The 22,857-nt window shown below is 41.1% G+C and overlaps 1 protein-coding gene across 13 annotated transcripts in view; it reads left to right on the top strand.

Moving 5' to 3' along the window:
- The window catches only part of LOC310934104 (neurexin-1a-like), a gene marked incomplete at both ends in the record, with an annotated part of 227,211 nt that overhangs the window by 107,852 nt on the left and 96,502 nt on the right, over positions 1-22,857 (top strand). For all 13 annotated transcript variants that reach the window (XM_083897741.1, XM_083897740.1, XM_083897738.1 and 10 more), the window contains one exon: positions 2,128-2,247. In XM_083897741.1, coding sequence (XP_083753867.1) covers positions 2,128-2,247 — 120 coding nt within the window. The remainder of the gene's footprint in view (positions 1-2,127; positions 2,248-22,857) is intronic.

The raw sequence follows: 22,857 nt of genomic DNA, 5'->3' as shown, positions 1-22,857 counted from the left end.
ACACGTTGCATTGATGAAAGCTGACTTGCAAGGTAGATAGCTTTGTCTGTTTGATATGGCGCCCACTTCCCTCTCTGCATCTGAAATGTGTCTGCCCCCAAAGCAGTTTCTACCTCCACACTTCCTGCACCTCCTTCAACAAAATAACTACCCAGATTGCCAGTTATTCACCTGCCATATGGAGTGGCCTTCTGTTCCATTGCAATATTAGAGCCATTGCATCACATTTTTGATTTGCTTTAGCTTACTGTATGCCCCCCCCCCCCCCACACACACACACACATTTTCCTTCACATAATTGTACATTATTTATACTGCAGGACTGAATATAAACTACAATGTTTACGTCTTCATGACCTTCCCAGCTATTTGTTTCATCTTAAACATATCATTGCTGTGATACATGTCCACCTTTGCCATGTATGTTATTTTAACTTATTTATCACATAAGCATGATCCATATACAGGAATAATATGTAAATTATTTAAATGTACATTGAAGAACAAATAGCTATGTTTGCATAAATGTAAACAGAATTTACATTTTTTCTTTTTTTTTACTGTGTTTTATATTTAGAATATCTAGCAGAAATGTAGTGCCATTTGATAAGAATGTTTGCATCACCTGACAATGCCTGTTTTTATTACCTTAAAATGAGATCTTTCAATCTCGAGCCCACCATGTCTTTCCACAGTGAAGGACAAACTTAACACTGGCTCTGGAGAGGACCTTTTGTGCTTAATATTCCCAGAAGGCCACCATATTTTTTCTTTTTATTGTTTTCATTTTTTTATACCTCAGACATACACGGTACAGCCATAAAATGGCGATCATAGTGTTCATAAGCCAAGCAAAGTCAAATTGGCAAATTCCATTAAACAAATTCCACTCTGAATGGTTTGTTAAGCAGTGGAATCTGGAGTATATCCCATAATTAAATGCTTATTATTTGATATTTATTCAAATGTCTTCCATTTTAATCATGACGCACTGTCTTGTTTTTTCCTTAAATAGTGAAAAGCAGACTATGCGCAGCTTTTTTGCTTTAGCAATTTACCTTTACCTTTTAATGATTATTATTATTATTTTTCAGCTGTGAGTGGGCTTCAGCAAATGCTTGAACCATTAAAGCAGTTACCATAGCTACTGTGAGGCTGACCAGCACACCCTTTATTTAGAAAAAAATATATACAAAGATGGGAATGTATTTAACAACTGAGCAGCTACTTATGCATGAATCGATGTAGCGATGCCTTCCAATAACACAATCCTGGAAAGATGTAGGAAACTGGAGTTTTGCTGTTTTGTCACAGCTCATTTTAGTAACCTCCTCAAAACTGAATGTTCAGTTTAGACTGACAGGGCAAATGATGAACTGATGGGCATGAAAGACCTAGACTTAAAACACAGCTGGAAGCACACTTACTTCCATATATATATATATATATATATATATATATATATATATATATATATTTTTATTTATAAATCACATGAATAACTCAGGAGCCTGCTACTTAAGAACAAAGAATCATTGTCCTTTCAAAGCTGCTAATAACGCACAGTGTGGGTGATCCAGTTGCATCTGATTGATTGTCCGCCGGATGTGTGACAGTTCGGAGATGGGAAGGAGAATTACATTACAGAGTGTGCAATTTGGTGTAGGGACAAGTTACTGTGGTGTAACAATAATCAAGCCACATCACAAGTAAACACCGTCTAAATGTACAACGACTTTACCGCACAAAAAGCAAGATGGAAATGGAGGCTGCAACCTAATCTGTGCTCCATTTAATACTGTGCTATTCTCGATTGCAAATGGAGCGGAAATAAAATATTTAAATCAATAGTGAGCTTAATGTGTTGAGAAATATGTTACACGTGTGGTTAAGTCACCACATTTGTCAAAGGAATACAACAGGATGACACAGTTGTCAGTGTGTTTTCATAGAATAGGTGCTGTATGTTTGCCCTCCGTATGCTTCCTTTTGCAGGAGCCGGCTGTTTTGTGTACCTCGTTCAATTTGACATTTTCATTTCACCGCAGACTCAGAATCTGTAGATTTCGCCTCCTGTCGTATGGTAAACGTCTGCTCATCCAAGTTGCTATTTGTGTCCACATCCAGGCCCCAGCACTACATGCCAAGAGGACTCGTGTGCCAACCAGGGTGTGTGCCTTCAGCAGTGGGAGGGCTTCAGCTGTGACTGTAGCATGACAACGTTCGGAGGGCCGCTGTGTAATGACGGTAAGATACAAGTTTTTATTTTTATTTTGTTTGTCATAGAAGCTGGAAATCCACATAGTAAACGTGGATTTTTCTTGACTTTGCACCCTTAAATGATGGGTTTCCTTTATTGCTTTAAGACGACACTGTTCAAACTCATCTTCATTCCATCTGTTAGGCTGAATAAACACTTTCAGGAAATCCTTGGTGTTAGACAATTAAAAGGTGGGTGTTATCGACAGCAGCTGGGTAATTTTTTATCCTGTTTGTTCACAAACCATTCCATCGTGTTACTGTTTCCCATCTATGTGCTATATTTGAATTGTTAAAGGAGCACATTTTGATCTGCAATAATTCAGGTAAAACTAAGTAGAAACCCCTACTGTGATGCCTGGTATGACTGGTGACTGACCGGTCATTTGGCACGGGTTTTATTTCAGAAGCTCTGCTCTGATTAAAGTAAAATGTTGACTTCACCGAGAGAGTCAATACCGCTGATTCTTTCCGAAAGGGCAGAGGCTTCAACATTTGTGACATCTGCCTGACGGGTTCAGTGAAAAGCTCATTAAAATTTGAGAGACATACCACTAGAGGGAGCAACAAACATTGTGTTCTGCTAAATAAAACATCAACAACAAGTCAAACTAGCAACAAAAAAATACATGGCATATAGCAAATTATGCACTTGAATTCCACTAGGCTGCTGTTGTTGTTGAGTACTGCATTAGCTGATACAATTACATTGCAGGTACACTCACTCACACAGACACACACATACGCGACTCTCACATCTCTGAGGACATTGCGTTGATTTACGTCCGTTCCCTGAATTACTTAATCTAACGTCACCATCACTGCTGCTACTTGCCATTCCCCTAACTGTAGCCTTAAACTAACCTTATCCTAACCTTTAGATGCTCTTTCCTTAAAAAAAATAATGATTTACGTTACAAGGATCCTAGTGTCATTCCAAGCTCAGATAAATGGGAGGGTTGTGTCGGTGTAAAAAATCTCCGCCAAATCAAATATGCCGATCATCTGCTGTGGCGAACCCTAGAGAGGGAGAAGCCGAAATTTATACATATACAAAAAATATTACAAGGACTTGCTTTTAGGCCCCTTGAGAAAGCAGTTCCCATAATGTGATTGTGTACACATACACACACACACACACACACACACACACACACACACACTACACAATCCAATTGTAATCCAAAGTGTAATTTAAAAGTTCTGCAATATTAATCTCTGTTAAAGACAGTTAAATGGGCATCTTGTTTTAAGGACTATTTACTGATTAATGCTTCGCTTTTGGGAAAACTAGGGTAATGTCTGCTCTGCTTTTAGAAAATGGGCTACTTCCTTATGCCAAACATGCACAAGGGATTCTGTGTGGTCATTATTTTCTTCTGCAGTGGTTCACACAGTAAGGGGTGAATGGGCAAAGTGCTGAACTGCATTAAAGCAGAAGAAGGAGAGTGGGGCACTCTGGGGATGACACAAAAGCAGAGGAGCGAGCGCCATAAATGTTAATGCATTCTGTGTCACATCTACTATCCTGATAAGGCCACGTCTTTTGTTATCAAGAGAAAGTGTTAATAGTTTCCTGAGCAACCCCACAGCCTGAACATATCTGCAGCCTATGATAACACTAAAAGGATTCTTCTGTCCATGAGCTGAGAGGTTGAGTGTAGCTTGTCCTGATCCAAGCTTCTCCTCGGCTCGTTTTACTCTCTCCTCTTTCATTCCTCAAACCTTGTTTGAATCAACACAGGAGTACGGCTCATGCAGGAGGTGTTAAGGGATATTTTTGATGACGAACTCCAAGTGAACCTTCCTTGAGCGTCATGGAAAAAAAGACATACAAGGTGGAAGTGTTTTTTTTTTTTCTTCTTTATTTCTGTCATACATATTCATCCCGAGCAAGGCTGCGCAGCTTGTTCCAGCGTCGGGAGCACAACACCTCACAGGACATGTATGCATATATTATATCTCGGCAAAAAGTGAACCACAACCTGCTGAGTCTTGTACTGTAGTCTCATTATTCCAGCTGACCTGACAAAACGATGAGGGAGACAATGGAAAAAGATCAATGTGCAGGCCCCAGGGATGTAATGTGTGACCACCAAAAAAACAGACTTTCTGAGAAATCTCGTTCCCTGCAGAGAGTCTGAACTAGTCCTCGGAATAGTGATGCAAGACGGCCTAACACTGCCAAAGAAAAATCTATGAGAAGGAGAAATGAAGCTGGAGATGGTTGGGTTTTTATCTGAGTTGATGGATTGTCATGGGGATCGAGGGAATGAGTGAAGCATCTCTTAGGAAAATATCACTCTTTACTAGACGGATTTGCATAAGCCGAAATTCTGGCAATTTACGACAGCAGTGTGTCTCCAGTAAGGAATTTTCAGGGGAGGCTTGCTTGCATTACCACATATTTCTCTAGTGGGTATAATCTTGGCATCTTGCCTTCTCAGAAGAACAGCTCCATTTCACAGTTCCTGGCCCCCGTAGCATTTTAAAGTGAGGATGAATTGTACAGCTGTCAGTCACAAATCACAAAGGGACTAATATGTCTAATATACCGATAGCATCTCATCATTCAAGTCATGTAAATGAAAAATGTCCAACTATGGCAGTTTTGAATGTCCTTTTATTGGCATTTATCGCAGACTCGTTGCAGTGACAGATTATGATTACGGAATACATTTATTTGAAAAAGTCGTAAAATGTCACACTAAGTAAATATGTTATTGGGAGTGCTGCATATTCATCATGGGAGATAATCCCAAATGCTGATTTCTCATCACGGTTAAATGACTCTACTCCTTCCAAACAAGCACAGGATATCAGTAACTTGGCATTATTTAACAATGGCGGGAAAAGAGGGGAAGAACTCAGCATGCAGTGTCGTGTGGCAAGTACCCAAAAAATACTTTGATGCCATTTATGGCCAAATAAGCATGGCATTCTGACTGGTTCTCAGTCACCCAGGTCAAAGTCATCATCAGTATTTAGCTGCAGGCAACTGGACTGCCCTCGTTCACTCCTTGACTCAGGTGAAACTAATAAAAAAAAATCACAACCTCTCCAAACAGGTATCCACCCCCATCTTTTCCTCCAGTAAGTCAGAACTGAAGAAGCCTCACGGATGAGAGGTGGAACGTCGTCAAACTTAAATCAAGCAAGTCCAGTTTGCCTCCAGCTAACTACTGGAGATGATTTACACACATTTTTATAGACACACACACACACACTTGATAGTCTATGCATTGCATTCGTCCGCACAGACTCTGCACCGACTTCTTTTTCGAGAGCAATCCATCATCTCTCGGCTGCACTTTTGAGTGTTTTATGATAAAAGTATTTCAACTTTTTAGAACAGCGCTGCACCTTTCACTTCGGAATGATAGATGAGATGAAGGCACGTATAAAAAAAAAATAATCTTCACATCTTTCTCTTCATCATCTCCCAAACACACGATCGCAATGATGTGCTTTTTTCTTTTTTGAATGAATGAACTGGGGACACAGTAGAGTTGTATTTATAGCTCCAATTATCAGCATAGGATGCCCACAGATGCATAGCTGAAAAAGAAGAAAATGCAAGAGTGTGATGAATCAGATTCCTCTCAGATCACTGTGCATGGGAAATGAATTTATACGGTTGTGGACAATGTTAAGCATGCATTTACTCTCATCATTACAACCACTTTTTGATGCCAGTAGGAATTAGACGGCATGTAGAACAATGTGTGTGCATGCAGGCATACATGCCTGGTTCTAATGAGGCAGAACTCTTATTTCTGAGGTACTGGGTTTTGTGTGTGGCAGATATTTGTAGTATTGTAGTACAGCGCAGTGTAGAGATCTTAAGTTGAAGGTCAGAATTGCACTCTCGATCTAAAATGACTTCACTCTCTCCTGTAGCTTCCTCAGGTTTGCCGAGAAATTCACATCAAGAAAGCACTTTGCTGAGGGAGCCTGGTGAAGCTACAGGCAGCACACATTGGTTAGGTCACAGCGTAGTCAATTTAGTGCACTGTTGTTAATCGTCTCTGTCCACTGTGACACCGGGTTTGAAAACACAAAACAAAAAAAAAACTGTTCCAGCTTTCATTCAAAAGCTGACACGCATGTGCACGTGTGTGTGACTAAAAACTCCAGTCTAGACTTCCTGAGGGAGTTTGCCTGCAGTGGTCACGCATCTGAGTGTAACGTGCATGGACAAACAGAATGGTTGTTTGCCGTTGAGCTGAAGTGGGTCGTGGAGACGCTATAGTGAGGGGTACGCCTGGTCGTCATGCAATTTTTATCTCGCCTGGATGCTCATCCAGTCTAACAGCAAGAGCTATTAGTGCCATGTCAATATTATATCAACAATGGAGTTTGTCTGCGGGTGTAGTATCCAGTGTCCCTGCCCAAGGGTCAAAGACAAGACGCTCTTATTTGATTTCTAAAGTGTCTGAGTCAATGCTAACTCTCGTGTCTTTGTAGCGTGAGAGTAGTGTGTCTGCGTCCCCGGCTCGATATCTGCCACTCGAACCATAGACTCGTGGCTGTATATTTTTGTTTAGCACACAGAGAACAATGTATTTTTTTTGTGTGTGTGTTTCGTCTTCATGTGATTGATACAACTATAGTTTCTAATACAAGGGAACCCACTCGCTTTTGTTGCGCCAGTCCACAAAAGCAAGAATACCAAATGAATATCTTAAAAAATGACTTCAAACAAGTATCTAGGAAATCAAAGAACGTTCCGAAAATGAATGTAACCAATCCGCAGAGGCAACGGTGTTAACTAACAATGTGTCTCAATATTGGCTTTTCACGCTCTCTTAAACCGCTTTTTGGTTATCGTTCTGTTTTTTTTTTTCTTCTCTTTGGGTCATACACTACAAGTTTTTAATACGTTGTTTCGATATAGTTTGTTTTTGAAAATAGATGAAAACACAAGAAAAATTGCAGTAGAACATAATCTCATTGGCTGAGGTAATTATGTGTCCCAATTTTCGTCTTTTATGCGTCTTCATTAGGAAAGTTATTGCCCTGCCTCGTAAAATAGGCCACTTGTATTTCGGTACCATTTGACTGCCCCTCATATTTAACATACACACACACACATACAAGGACACAGAGGCAGACAGGAAGTACTCCAGACAGTTTTGTCCTACTCCTCTATGGTGGCATGCAAGGATTAGACCACTTAGTTTGGTTTCAATCAATAAAAGGGGACACCCAGGCCAGAAGCGAGGCCAAGGGGATTTGAGGCACTGGAATAAACAGCCTTCTGTCACATGGAAGTAATGTTCTCTTTGCTATGAATGTCACCCTTTTTAATGCAGTTCATTGAAACAAATCCATGGGTCTGAAAATATTTAAGCTTCAGTGTGTTTTCGAATGCTTGGCCTAGCTGTGTATAACCGTTGGTCTCCGAGATATGAGAGAATCACTCTAAAGTTCTCCTCTCTTTACACTTCAGTGGCCACTCTCACAAAATGCTCGCACACACACACACACACACACGCTTTCACAAGAATTGTAGCATGTTTCATGCAGAGTTGAACCGATCTGCGAAAAGCTTTTCTGATCTACGATCGCCCCCCGTGTTGTGAATGAAAAAAATACATTAACATTTACCTTTTGTAAACTATGCGTTGCTACATTTAATGAATTAATATACCAAGATGTCAACAAAGCCCATTAAAACCAAGAATGAATTGATCCGAATAACAATTGTTTGTATCCAAAGCCTTATGTAGCATTTGCAACTGAAGCATGACCTCCATTAAAACACATCACTGAGCCACGCTATTATTGCACAGGGTAGCACAATTCTTTATCACCACAAACTGAGGTTTAGTCAAAACTGGCTACAGCACCAAACGTGTATTAATCTGCTGCATTCTTTACAATTTAAATATTGTCTGCAAGTTACTAAGCCTTTTTAATGAATGCATTAACCATGCCGTGTTGACATTATGTGTCTACATGTGTCCCGTAATGTGTTTAACATGCATTCAAATTCCTATATATATATATATCACCTGCAATCAGGATCCTGTTGGTTGAAACTTACTTTTAATCACAAATCATGTTCTATTTAAGAAGACCTGAAACTATTGATTGGGATCATTAACTCATCAGACAAAGTAGTCTTCCATTTAAACAGAGTTACTTTTGCAAACCAGTGGAGTCCATCCCTAGTGGCCATTCAGTACAGAGTGCAGTGCAAACCGGATTACTATATCCATTTTTAACCATTTTGTATGGTATTAACATAGTAAAACAGTTTTACTGGTCTTTATCAAACGCTCTCCTGCTGCAGAAACTTGCTTGAAATAGACAATTTTCTAAAAGTTATACTCTGTCTATCCACTTTCACGCCTATCATACATGTGTCAGTTGCTCTATATAGGAGGATGTGGATTTGCTCTTACTATAAGACCTATCCCACAGCTGCTGTTTGCTATGCCAAATGGTTACTGACATGATTCCTATCACTGAACTATTACTGACAACATAGTGGGGGGGGTTTTTGGCTTCATCTTCTTCCTCAGATTTTAACTTATTTTTTTTCCTCTCTGTATCCAATTCACGCGCCACTATCTGTCCTAGTTACGTCCAATAATTCCCTCATGCTTATTGAGTATCTGAATTTAAATGGGTTTCTGTACCAGGATGCAGTGGCCGTATGTGGGTAAGGGCTGTTGGCATGGAAACCAGGTCTTTTTTTTTTTTTTTTTTTTTTTCTCCTCCCACTGCGAATGCTGTAACACGTCTGTAACTTCACCCGAGCAGTGTGATCTCTGCAGGAAGTGGTGTAGAATCACTAACGTCTTTAAGCTGGCTTGGTGGAATACTGAACTTTTCGTGAAATTTAACTTGGCGGCTCTTATTACCGATGGTGAAAAGTGAATACAGCTGTGTGGTTACATGACAGTGACTATGTGAAACGCTGGAGCCTCATGCTGACGCCGTGACATTAGACTGGAGCAACAGCAGGGTCTGGCATATGTTGTGGCGGCTTCTCAAAACTGTGCTTCTGCTCATATGGTGTGACACAGTTCGAGGGTGTCCCCAGTAACACAGAGTCAAGCAAGGATAGCAAGGATAGTGCTTATAGTGTTCTTCGGCGAGCGTTTCTAAGCGTCGTTTTTTTTTTGTGTCGATGGCAATGCATCGCTATGTGGTCAGATCAGAGTGGAGCTGAAGCATCGCGCACTCATTGTCCTCATTGCAGTCTTGGTTGTAATCAGAATCTCATCTAGAATGCATTGCAGTGCAGTGGTGAGAACCTAATCTTTGAGGTGTTTTTTATTAATTGGTTGCCCGGGGGGGAAGGGGAAGGAGGGGGGGGGGATGTTGACAGGAAATAAGAAGCTGTTGTTTCTCTACAACACAATACTAATTAAAGTGTTGACTTGAAGACAGAACATCTGCTAAACTACCCTGCTGGGCGATACACTGACACTGCAAATATTCCCCTCTCTCATAAACTCAGGCTATTGAACATGACACTCTAGAGAACTATATCGAGACTTAAAACGTTCCTTAAAAAACAAGACTGCTTGCTTGTACTTGACTATTTAAAAACTTTTGATTGCTTCCTTTGACGTCCAGTAAATGATTTTACTGTCATTCAATTGAGCAGAAAATGGGAGTTTTTGCTTCACTGAATTGCAAATTCAAATGCTGATGGACAGTGTAAATAAATAATAAAACAGGTGAAATTCTTCCCGAGTAATACTAGGAGTATATGAGTCAAAAGATGTGTTTTTATTGCTTATTATATCTGTGAGTACAGATTATTGTTTGAAAATTGTATATAACTTTTGATAAGAGGAAGGTCACATCTACCCTTACAGTATATCTTGCAGACAAAAGAGAGAACAGCGATGATCAGAAAAATGTTATTGTCAAATGAACCTCTTGCAAATATTAGCAGCCAAGCTTTGCTGAATATTTGACCTGATGTGCATTTGAAGTTTCAAACAGTAGATGAATTTTTTTCCCATTGGGTTATAGGTGAGATGAGACATTACATGTCATTTAGCAGACGCCTTTATCCAAAGTGACTTACAATTGAGTACAACCAGCCAGGGGTGGAGTTGAACTTGTGACAATGATGTCTCTGCACACTGGAGTACCGGTTTTAACCACTGAGCTATTCCACCCCCCCTATGATGCCATAGTAAAGATTTGGTAGTTAAGGCTCTAAAACTTTGTGACATTCATTTGTGGGTAAGATCACGGTTTGGTTTAAAGTTCTGAAACAGGAACAAAACAGTTTTCCCCAGAGTTAAAATCTAATGCTTGTTTTGCTCATTCATCAACCCTCATGGACGTAAATGTTGTTCTTTAGTGCACTGCCTCCCTTTCTCCTATTATGTTTATTTTTTAAAGCCTTTTCTTAAATGATTGATGGTATTCCTCTTGCTAGGTTAGATGCTAATTGGCTGCAGCACAAAACAACTCATCACCTTTGCTCAGATGTACAACATTTGCACCAAAAGAAACCCATTGACAAACACCAAAGCGTAGCATCTTGGTTTTTTAATAAACCTTTTTCTAACCTACACTTTCTCGCAATCCTGCTTTCTCCATTGTAACTTTAAATCTCATTACATGTGGTGTGAAAACCACGTAAGTTCCAAATTAAGGTGCAGGAATCAGTGCTTCAGAGGTGAATATAATTCTTTCCCCAAACACTTTTTTTTTTCACTAAATCACACCGTTGATGCAATAATCAACAGAACGAAATACATATCATGCCTCCAGCATCATCATAGGATCCTCGAAAATAAGCTTCTGAAATGTTATCAAGAAGCAAATACACAAGGCTTAGTTTCAAGAGGGGCAAACCAACCAGGCTCAGTTGCAAACAACATCAGTTTAGTATGCTGGTGCATAGCTTTGTGCTCCGAGAAATATTAACAATATGCACAAAGGGCTTAGACGATGCAAACCCCTTTTTTTCTGTAATTGGGAGGTCAATAGAACTTTGTCTCTCTGCATTACCCTTGAACTCAACCAACTTCCAAAGTTTTTATGCATTAAGGACAGATTTTGTGCGTGTAACAACTCAAATCCTCTCTTATCGCTAGGCAGCGAGGGAGGAGAGCGCACATAGATCACTCACTGCCTTAGCCAAAGTCAGTTCTAGGAATAGAGCTGTCTTGACTGAGTGATTTAGTAAGAGATCCTGCTTAATAAGCTTGAAAGATATTGTAGACTGGATATTAAGTGTTAAGCGCTGCCACCCCACTGGCAACCTTTTGCTCACTTGATTAGAGATATTGCAGTCATGGTTAATCAAAAAAAAAGGAAAATGTCATTGCGAAAGATGTTTGCATACATCAGACTTCCTACGACGTCCATTAAATACCAGTCTTTCAGGGTTATTATTTGAACTGATGTGGCACATGTAGTCGTCCCTCCGGGGAAGTTGGAGAACATGGAAGGCAGATTTCAGTCAACATAAAATCGAGGTGCATGACGTGAGGCCAATTCAAATTTTTTTGAGGGCATGCGGAAATAGATGCAGTGAAGCCTGTAATGCCAGTGTATGCAGACAACTGGATTTATGCGCTCTCAGTCACCGTGTGTGTGTGTGTGTGAATAACTTCTCACAAATACACATTGCATGCTGCGCCATAGGCTATTGACCTTTAATTCACAAAGCCTTCACTCGGGCACAAATCACTCTGCATATACTGTGATAGTCGCGATTGGTGGCTTTCCACTTTGTTTTTCACTGGACAAGTGTTACTATGGAAAATGATCCCCCACCTTATTCCAACAACATTTCTGGGCCACCCTAACCTGATTTAATCATTCAAAAATATTGTGTTTTATTGTGAAAATACACTTGTTCTTTGTGCTGTATTTTTTTTGTTTGTGATTTTGACCATGGGCGGGCCTTAGGAAGCTGCCTGCTGATTGGCTACTGAGTTTTGGAGTGACAGCTTCCATACAAATGAGGCTCAATAAATTTATTTCATTTTGTACTATGAGGTGAGGTGATTTTGACCGTACCTTTCAACCTACAATAGTGTGCCAACTGGCCACGCCTTTACCTGCAGCTAAAAGTGAAATTCCACTGATATCTGTGACCCTGCTGACCATTGGGACTGTATGGTTATTCCCTGTGTTCTGATGGTCATGTTATAAGTGCCCAGGAGATCAGTGACAGCTTCAGGCAGGCAGCTTTTCCCCTTGACCATTTTGAACCACAGCCAAAAGTCTCTCCAGAGGTGACTCCCAAACTCTAATGCAGTTGCTTCATTTAGCACTTGCATGGTATGTCACTACTAGCCAATAAGAAAACCTGGCTGGAAAGAGATAACACTGTCCTAGATTTTGTTACCTCCCCAGCTCCCAAAGTTAGTCTTGGCAGCAGGTTCTCCACTGTACCTTTTCTTTAAAATAACTTCACCTTCTATACTGTTCCACAGTCCATCCAAAGATTGTCCTCAGAGGTTTTAAGATTTAAGCGCATTTTGGATGAAGGACATCAGAAACACAGGGTTCAAACTGTATGCAGTGCTCAATGATTTGACTTTAAGTCTGAACTATTTTTTAAGGTACTATTGTGGTTCACCTCTATCCTCCCTACATCACTTCATTAACATGTCTAGTGAGGGGGTGTTTATTTATTGATAGGGAACCGTCATAATCAGAGAGAACCTCCTTTTATAGAGTTTTGGCTGCTGTTTGGATAAAGTGTTTAGGAATACTTAAACTGTTTCTTATAGATTTGCTGTCAGACCCCTGAGACTGAAAGACCCATGTAACCGAGGAAATACTTTTCATCAGTGGTAGTTGTCAGAAGAAAGCATTCCACTGACCTCGGCTTCAACTTCCAATCGGGGATGCAGAATGTATTTGTATTTGAAGAGCTCTACTCCTGATGATTATTTTTATTTTTTTAACCAGAACACTACACTACATCCTGCCTCTCCAAAGAGAGTCGATCTTTTCCTCCACTCTTTTCTTGCTTTATCTATGGTAGTTTTATTCCAAAAGCAGGTAAGGGGGTTTTGTTAGTGGCAGAAGTGGTTTGTTTATAAACGGTTTCATATTCAGAAACATTTTTTTCCACTTAATGAATGCAGTAGTTCATTAATAAAGACACTGTGGACTCCAGAGGGGAGACAGAGTTTGTCCTTGTCCTGTAGAGGATGACGCACACTGCCAGGGGAGCTGATGTACTTGGGACAGATTTCAGTAGAGACAGACAGACAGACAGAGACAGACTCCGTGCCCCAGTGGCCTAGTGCATCTTGGGAACTGTCAGAGGAGATAGAGAGAAAGCTTCTGGAAAGCCACTGACATGTGACCCCCATCTCTCTCGCTGACAGTTGGGATTTATTTTATTCATTTGCAGCCACACATAGACACCCACTCTGCTGACACACACGTATGTACACACTTCATCTTAATGTAAATTTAAATTGATTTATGATAATGAATAGCACAGTTGAAGCATCATTAATGGATCAGGGTGAGGACAAAAAATGCTAGATGATCACATCAGCCATACTCCTAATCACCAGGACATATATGTATATATATATATATATATCACTCACAAATAGAGCATTGTTATATTCTTACCACTATATCTATCTGATATATATGCATTTACTTACTTATGTACTACATAGGCACCAAATCACTATATACATTAACTCAAGGTACTTTAAGGAGCAGTGTCTAATAATGACAGTGATATCAGAAGAAACATAAACAGTTTGCACAATAAACACTTGCTCATAACGAAGAGAGAAACATCTGCCTCCACATTTCGAAAGCTGCTGCAGCATGTAACTACAGAGCGCTAATCAAATTTCTGCAATCATTTCTCTGATAGTGGCATCAAAGGGGTGTTTTTAAAACTTAATGGCGTCATTGAATTGTTCATAATATAATTTCAGATCATGTTAGAGTAATTAAATGAGAATCAAGTCTCTTTGTTTTTCTCAAAGTAAAAAAAAAAGAAGAAAAAAATCATTCTATCACACCACCATGCACTGCCATTTGCTGATTTGATTTTACAACAATACGTGTGCATTATTCCCTATCAGTGGACTGTTTTATCAGATTGAGTGGTGTTATTTATGTCGTCTTCGTAGCCCGCTTAATGAACAGTGTTTGCAACACTAATCTCTCTGCGGTGCAAAAAAAAAAAAGGTTGCTGTATTTCGCGTCAACCGTGACATCTGGTGACACATATTTCTGATGCTTGTTTTATTCAATGTAATAATCCCTGAAGCACATGCAGTGGCTGATATGTTTCCACAGTCACTTAATGATGAGGGTAGTTGAGGCTGTAGTGATGACTTAAACCATCAGCTCCAGAGCTCTGCAGCAATGGTGGTGCAGTTGAACTGAAAATCAACAAGTTGATATTTTTTTCTGTTTTTTTTTTTTTAACCTGTGGGGGTCAGAGCTTACTTCACTTCCTCTTACCTATGCTGCAGTATAATCGGACAGACAGGCACCCTGATGTAACATCCTCTGCTATAACACGAACATTATTGACACCCTGGCCTCCCTCTGTGCTGAAATACTGTACATCTTGTGCGTTTGTATTGAGTGTTGACTCCCTGTATCTGTCTATTCTTATCATGTCACATCTCGGAATGAGTAAGACGCCGGCTGTGTTTCTATTTCCGTGCGCACATTAGCATCAGTGCATTGTGTGCTACTTTATCTCCCCATGTAGCGTTTGTAACACGTCTGGATGAATAATGACAGGTTCGATATTCACAGGCTACTCTCAGTTGCAGAAAGAGTTCAGGTTTAATATTGCATGTCAGTTGGATGACTGGCAGAACCATTGCTGAATTTCTGTTTGCTGGATGACACCGTATACACGACTGAAGATACTGTGACTGACTGCAGTGGAAGCGATTTAATTTAACACGTTTAACGTTCCTCTGTTTGTCAAAGAAACATTTCTTGTAGATCGGGTGACCTTGCTGAACATGTAAACTTGACAGCAGGTGTCATCCTCCATCCGTAACACGAGGCCGCCCAAACACTCTCAATGAAAGTGAGCACATGTGTTGCGGAGCCTGACACAGATGTGAAACTCCAGCACACTACAGGTAGACCTGTTTATGCACGACTTGGCCTGCATGCTCCATCTGTTCCGAGCCAACAATAGCAGCTGATCCAGTGAATTGCCCCTGCTTAGAGAGCAATGTGTAAATGACTTTAATCATCCCTTCCCTTCTTCTGACCTTTCATGCCAGTGATGGTGTCCATTAAAATAAGAAGCTGTTAGATTTATTTTCTTGTAATGACTACAGTTAAAAAAAAAATCACATTGGCTCTTGAGGAAGAAAGAAACATTGCTTGTTTAAAGCACCTCCGTGTGTGATTAAGTGTCACCTGATGGTCCTTTAACTCATTTAAAGGCCATGCTCCAGTCAGGTCAGGTACACTTAAACCACCCATCTGCTGCTCTCCCTCCACTCTTCCCCCAGCTCTCCAAAATCAGCTCATCTATGTGGTTGCAGTCTTAAGTGAGTAACTGAGACCACTTTTGTTCTTTTATACTCTCCTGTTCTCCGAGGGGCTATTAAACCCAATACCAATTTCTCCCTTCTCACAAATTTGTGGGTGGAGGGGGAAAGGCAGCCATACTTTCCCACATGTTATTTCCCCCCACTCCCTTTTTCGTTATAGATAACTCTCTGTGGCTTTACTTTATGGTTTGCACCTCACAAAGAAACAGAGGAAAACAGATCCAAAAGGGGAATGTGCTCAAAACACAGGCATCAGAGACTCGCACAATCCTTTTGGTCTAAACTGGAAACAAAGATGGGCTGTTTTTGGCTCTCTGTCAAGACAACATCTCACTAACAGGAACAAGAGTCAAAAGACAGTAGGAAATCAAAAGACTCTTCACTCGTGGAAGTTCACTTGTGAAATAGGATTTTCTCACTTTGTGCCCGACGCTCTCACAATCTACAATCATCCGTTTAAAGTGGGATGAGACGCTCCGTGGAATTAGCTGAAACCAGTTCAAGTCATGGTCTCAGGTGTGCATGCGTTTGTGCAGGCAGAGAGAATTCACTTTTGAACGTTTTTTCCCCAAGGCTGCATACGCATGATCTCTGCTTTTCCATCTTCTCGTCCTTAAGTTTAACCAATTTGTCGTGAGGAAATGCTTCGAGCAAAGTGCAACCTACTAAACGAACGCTGAGTGTCATTCTGCTGTAGCTGGCAAGCTTTTAGTGATTAATCTGAACTGGAGCAATTCATTGATGACATCTAAATTTCCTCTGAAGTTGAACATGTGAAATAATTCAGAGTCAGTTTAGCTCTCTATCCATTATTTATTTGCTTTCTGCATGCACACAAACGGGTTTACTGTGAAACATAAGCTGCTCTCACCTTGTGATAAATCCACAGATCCTCTGTGCACTTTATGGTTTCACCACTTGGGGGCACAAATGAACAAGCAACTAATGGTAAATTTGATAAAGGTATAACCTCACTGCTGATGTCATTAAGTTTAGGTGTTGCATACTGACACATTGCTTCCACTGAATACCCAGCACAAACTAATAGAAATGGTCAACAGTGTGCACACTTTATACTTTTATTCACCCTCATTGCTTTGTATTGCAATTGCAGATTCCATTGTGTTTTCCTGTTGAAGTTTGCTGTTGAGGACGTTGTAAATCAGGTTGTCGTCCTTGGCAAGCAGCCATGATAGATTGCCTTATTAGGTGTAATTATGCAGATTGCTCTGCTTATAATTATAAAAGTGTAAACACATTCAGCAGGAATGCTCCTTTTCACCATTGCAAATCGGAAGAGAGCAGTGGTTTCATGCTGCTGACGTTGTAGCACCAGGTGGCTTGAGCAAGTCATTGAGATTCTGCAAGGTGAGAACAACATAGTTGCCTAATGTGTGCAACATCTGTTTTGTGCCTTAGTCACAATTTTCTTCTATAATGAAATATCAGACACACCAGAGAAACAAGAGATATCCTCATCTGCTCTCATACCAGATGGCAGATTATGTTCATCTTACTGGTTAGGTTCATCTTGCAACAATAAAGTATCTGTGAGAACGAGTCCTTACCTCTAATGTATTTGTGCTCAATAAATGGATTAAGTGAAATTTTCATCAGTTATGTTCATTAAATTGGTCCGTGCTTTCCTCTGGGTTTGTTTCATTGTCTTCATGTGAACAGTCAAGTGAAAGGGAAAATGGAGAAGGGCATATTATCCTCTGTGTCACGCTGCTAATTTGGCTTGCTCTGTGCTTGAAATGCCTCTGTATCCCTGTAAACCATGAGATCAGCTCAGTGGTGCCTTAAGTTGAGGAGGACACTGAATGGCCAGGGTGCAAACAGAAGCAAGCACACTGCAGCTGAGCCTCGTGCTCTCCAGTCCTGAACTCTGAACACTGAACACTCTTCCCAGCTGAACCGGATTGTGTTTATCAGCAGGCCTTTTATGTCCACATGTTCTCTACATTCCCATAACCCATGCTGCATGCCGAGTCTGCAATCAGTATTCCCTCTCTTGTGTGAAATGGTCTTTTATTAGCAGGCAAAGCAGACTTGCCCAGATTCAGCACCCTCCCCGTGGACAGTGCTCCACTGCCAGCCCTGGCATTGTGCATGCTTTGTTTACATATGTGTGTGTGTGTGTCCATGTGTGTGTGTGTGTGTGTGCGCTCATATGTTTATGATAGAAAGAAGGAAAGAGACAGAGAGAAATAGTTGCCTACAGGATTTGAGCTGCAGCATCATCACTCTTCTAAACTCTTGCTAACGATAGACTGCAGAGTTCACTCGGTTTAGAATATACACAATAGAATTTTCTGTGGCGATGGAGAGGAAGGGATTGTGTTGGAACTGCTTGGATCCATTTTATGAATATATATATATATATGTCCACAGGACTATTGTCAAACAATGTTACTAAATTCACAGAGTGAGAAAGAAAAAGGACAAAGAAGAAAGGAGACCCAGGAAGAGAAAGAAATGAGATGATACAAGTTAAAAAAATAATTGAATTTTGCCTGTCCTGCACATTCTAATGTACTTTATTTCTAGTGTTTACTGCTCATCAATGTCCACACAGGAGGGTGGAATTGGAAAAAAATGGCAGGCGAGTAGAGAGAGAGAGAGAGAGAGAGGTTGTGAGAGGAATCAGGGCTGAGGGACATAGCTTCAATTTCTGCTATCTGCCTAAATAGGCTCTTCCTCTGCAATGCACTAAGGCGCCAGTGATTCGCTATGTGAATGCTGGCCATTTGCATAGCCACTCTCCCTCCTCCTTCCTGGCTGGCTGCTGAGGCTCCCCCTCCCTCTGCCCTCCTTCTCCTTCTCCTCCTCCTCCTCCTCTCTCCTCTTCCTCTTGCGCACATCTTCTGGAACTGCGCTGCCGATTCTGCCTGTGTGTGAGTGTATGTTCCTGCCCAGGGCTGCTCTCTCTCTCTCTCTTTCTCTCTCTCTTTCTCTCTCTCACTCTCTCTCTCAGGTACTGCCGTTGCTATCGCTCGGTCTCATTGAGAGCAGAGATCTCTAGATGGGGAACGGGTGCGCACTTGGCACAACTTACAGGTGCAATCACGCTTTTACTGCTGCAGCTGTCAGACACGACATGCATGCGATACTTGGATTTTACTATTGTACAGTTCCTCTGGACATCCTTTGAGACCCTTGGAGGTGGAAAAGGAGGCAAAGTCAGAATGTCTGTCTCGGTTTTCTGAAGAGATCCACTTTGCACAGGTGCTCTGAGTCTCCTCTGAAGTTGGCTTTCTTTTTTCCCCTCTGCAGTTGTATTTTTGGGAATATTATCCGTTTTTGGTGCAAAGATGTTACTAATTTTGTGAAGGCGTAACAAGAGGAAAGAGAAACGGAACAAGGCAACTAGGGGAACTGGAGCAAGCTGGGATTTCTTCATTGTGTTTGAGCTTGCCCTGATTTGTTGAGTGAATATTTTTGATTGTTTTTTTTTGTAAATTATGATTTATGATCTATCTTCCTGGGTGCTACTACGGATTTCCTAACTCAGTGGTGAACAGCAAGTCCCACCATAACTGACATTTTGCGGTGTGCCCCTTTTGCCAGTTTTTCCTTTCTCTCTGGATCCATGAGAGTGTCTCTTGGCGTACTGAGATTTTGCAGGGTGAGAAGTATGGGGCTGTAAGGTTTACTTTCAACTTCCACCTCGATCTGAAGCATCATCTGGCCACTCAGGGAAGATGTTTAAAGGCTGGAGGTCGCGATTCGCTCCCCTGCGGCCCGTAGCTGAGCCCCTAAACCAGCATTCAGCTTCACTCACCCACCTGGCCTTGTGGATCACTGCCCTGGCCCTGGGCTTTGTGGCAGGGTCAGAACCAGGTACTGTGGAGAGTCTCCACCACATTCACCTCTCCCATGGAAACAAGCGTCACCATATTGTGCCTATTGCTATCCACAGATCACCTGCGTCCTTAAGAGCAGGGCACAGTAAGTATTTCCTTGTCTTACAGTCAGTATGCACTCTCCATGGACAGCAGGTTTTTTTTATTTTTCTGTTAATAAAAAAGAAAGACAGAAGAAGCTTTAATAATTTACGTTTACTTTTTATTTAATCGTTGGTATATGCCAGTTGAAATGCATTTGATATTTTTCACTTTTTTTGTGTAGAAATATTCCCTCCCTGAGACACACAGAGCCCTGTGCAGCATGTCAAGCTTAGATCCATCCCCTTTTTTTCCTCCTCAGCAAAATGCCCTCTGTCTCCATGTCTGAGATTAGCCATATCCCTATCTCCAGATGCTCCGCTGTGTCCAGATTAGGGAGGATTAGAATGCTGAAACGCCCCGTGTTGCCCCCGGGTGTTTGGTAGAGGCAACGATGTATTGCCTCCAGCTCTGCATCAAGCCACACCTGGCTACTGTCCAGCCCGGTGTGTAGATGAGGCCTCGATGGCAAGAAGGTTCACGACACAAAGCGTCATCAGTGTTAACGTTAATAATAGTTTGTGTGAATGTCATACTGTAGTTTTTTTCTGCTACCTTTTTTTTTTAACCAGTGTTTTTCCATTGTGTGAAACTCAAAGTACTAACATAATGGATCAAGTTTGAAGGTTTATGACTTTATAAAGATCTAAAAAGATACGCTGGTTCGTTCTCTCATACAACCACCATTATATGAGTGACGTAATCACTATAAGTGTAACACTGATGTCATGCTACAAAAGTCCTACCTAACAAAATACACTCACAGCTCTAATGCTCTGGATCCCGCTGAAATAAACCTTATTTATTGTACATGTGGCTACAATTATGAAACAGCATCTGTGTTTTGAAGGGAGTTATTTTTTTTGGCCACAGGAGCACCTCTAAAAACAAGGCTGGACTCTGCTTTGTTAGACCTCAAGGAGCAAGGGAGTGAGATGATGACAGAGATGGGACGTTTTGCGGCCTGCTGAGACAACCAGAGAGGCAATTAGGCCACTCTGCCATGACCTGTCCAGAGTGGACAACACTCAGGTCGCATCCTGCCCCAGCGGGCACACATGGTGCTTTCAGGCAGATTCCATGACTTAATACTATAGTTGTCATGGCGAAAAAAGCCTGCAGGAGCCTGAGAAAAACCTCCCCCAGGAACATGAAAAAGTTCTGGGTTGATCCGTGCATGCAGGCACATAAAAGCAAAATGGTACCTGGCTTGAGGACAAAGCCCACTGCTATAAAGGTCCAGTGCTGTTGTCCTAGCTATGCTGCATTTGGTTTCATTTTCAAGGGGCTTTCTGATTGCTGCAGCAATTAAACACATTCTTTTTTTTTATAGTTAATTTTGTGAATGCAAGACTATAATGCTGCTTAGGTTTGACACAGATTGCCATATCTACTTTCTACGCTTTGGAGAAGGGAAACAAACCTTATGTTGTGTTTAATTCCTCTGTCCTGTTTGAATTGTTGCTTTCATCAACAATGTTAGAATTGAATCATGTTTGTCATAACTGTACCTGCCTTTTACTAATATTGTTATAGTGCATTTAAAAGTATCTCAAGTGATTAGAGCACACACAGCTAATAGAGTGCTGAGAGTTCTGCAAAATGCAAATCGCCTCCATCTGAATGTCAGGGAAATACTCCCCCCTACACTTAGTATGAAGCTTTATTTGTTAACTCTGGTTGTCCCAGTGGTCTGCTCTTTGTTTAGGCTATCCATTATTTTACACCATGTGAGCACAAAACTCCTGTATATGATTTTATAGGAAAACACATTCCACTCTGTGTATCAGCAAACCCGTAATGGAACACACCCTTGATTCTCTTATTGTTGAATTTATATATCTGTCATTGATTTATGTGGAAAAGAAGAAGGAAAATTACAATGGTCAGGATGTATGAAATTGAGTTGGAGTGTGATGCATTGTTTGTTTAGGGCTAGCAGTAATGAGGTTCAGACAGCATCAACTCCGAGTTGCAGACAAACCATTCATCATGAATAGACTCCCAGAGGTGCTAGTCCTCTTTCCCAGAGATGGATATAATACTCGATATGCTGGATAACCAGGTTATCATATTTTCCTCCGTACCTCCTCTTCTTATTCATTGAGAGTCAATAGATGAGATGGTCTGATATAGAATAGAATAAATATTATAGAGTGTCCCCCCCCCATGTTTTTTCCTGACTAATGCAGAAAAAAATTGGTGATCTGCTGTGATTTGAGTAAGATTCACCGCCTTCTGTATTCCTTTGCTTACTCTGCCAATGCTCGGTGCACATGGATATCACCCCCTCATAATTAAAACCCACATGTTTAACCCTTATGTATAATATGTATAACCCATAAGTGGGGGAGGCCAATCTCTGTGATTTATGACGCATGCGTGGTATACTTAACACATCCGAGAAAAGCCCCCACCTCCCTTAAAACATCTGCTCCGTCAACTGCGGCATAAATAGCTTTTGTATTTCCAAACTCTGCGGTTTGTATCAAAGTCGGCAAAGCAATTTAAGATTGATCAAAATTAATTTTAAAGCACTTCATCCTCGGTGCTAGTGGCTGAATGGATTAGAAGACATGCTTGCTTCAGTGCTGGCGCTGCTGCAAAGAGCAGGTGAGCAAAGGGAGAGAAAAAAGATGGAGAATAAATAAAGGAAAGTTAGAGAAAGGGGAAGAGTGGCGATGAAGCGATAAAGAGAAAGGATTGAAGGGGGAAAAAAAAAGAGGGAAAAGTGGATAATCTCTAATGCTGCCTTGCTCTTGCTGTGCTGTGGGCTTGCATAATACAATTACTTCTGTATCTCGGAGTTGATGTCATTCTGCGATAGTGTGAGGATGACGATATCTGAGGCAGCAGAGATGATAGCCGCCCAGATAAAGATCTGAGTACATGTTTCTCATGCTCTACAGAGAGCATAGGCTGTTATTGACCCATGATTGAGGGAGTCATCCTCCTCTCCTCCTCCTATGATGAGTGAGAACACAAACACCCTCTTTTTATTTGTGTGCACTTTAGGTCTTTAACCTACTTCCATCTTGTGAAACTCACTCCCTCCCCTCCCTCCCTTCTTTTTTTTTTTTTTGTCTCTTCCTTGCTTCGTTGCTGCACTTCATTTCCCCTCGACTACCTCTGCCCAGCCCACC

The sequence above is a fragment of the Microchirus variegatus genome, assembly GCF_963457635.1.
Source record: "Microchirus variegatus genome assembly, chromosome: 11".
NCBI classification, from domain to species: domain Eukaryota; kingdom Metazoa; phylum Chordata; class Actinopteri; order Pleuronectiformes; family Soleidae; genus Microchirus; species Microchirus variegatus.
This window is presented reverse-complemented; position numbering and strand designations above follow the sequence as displayed.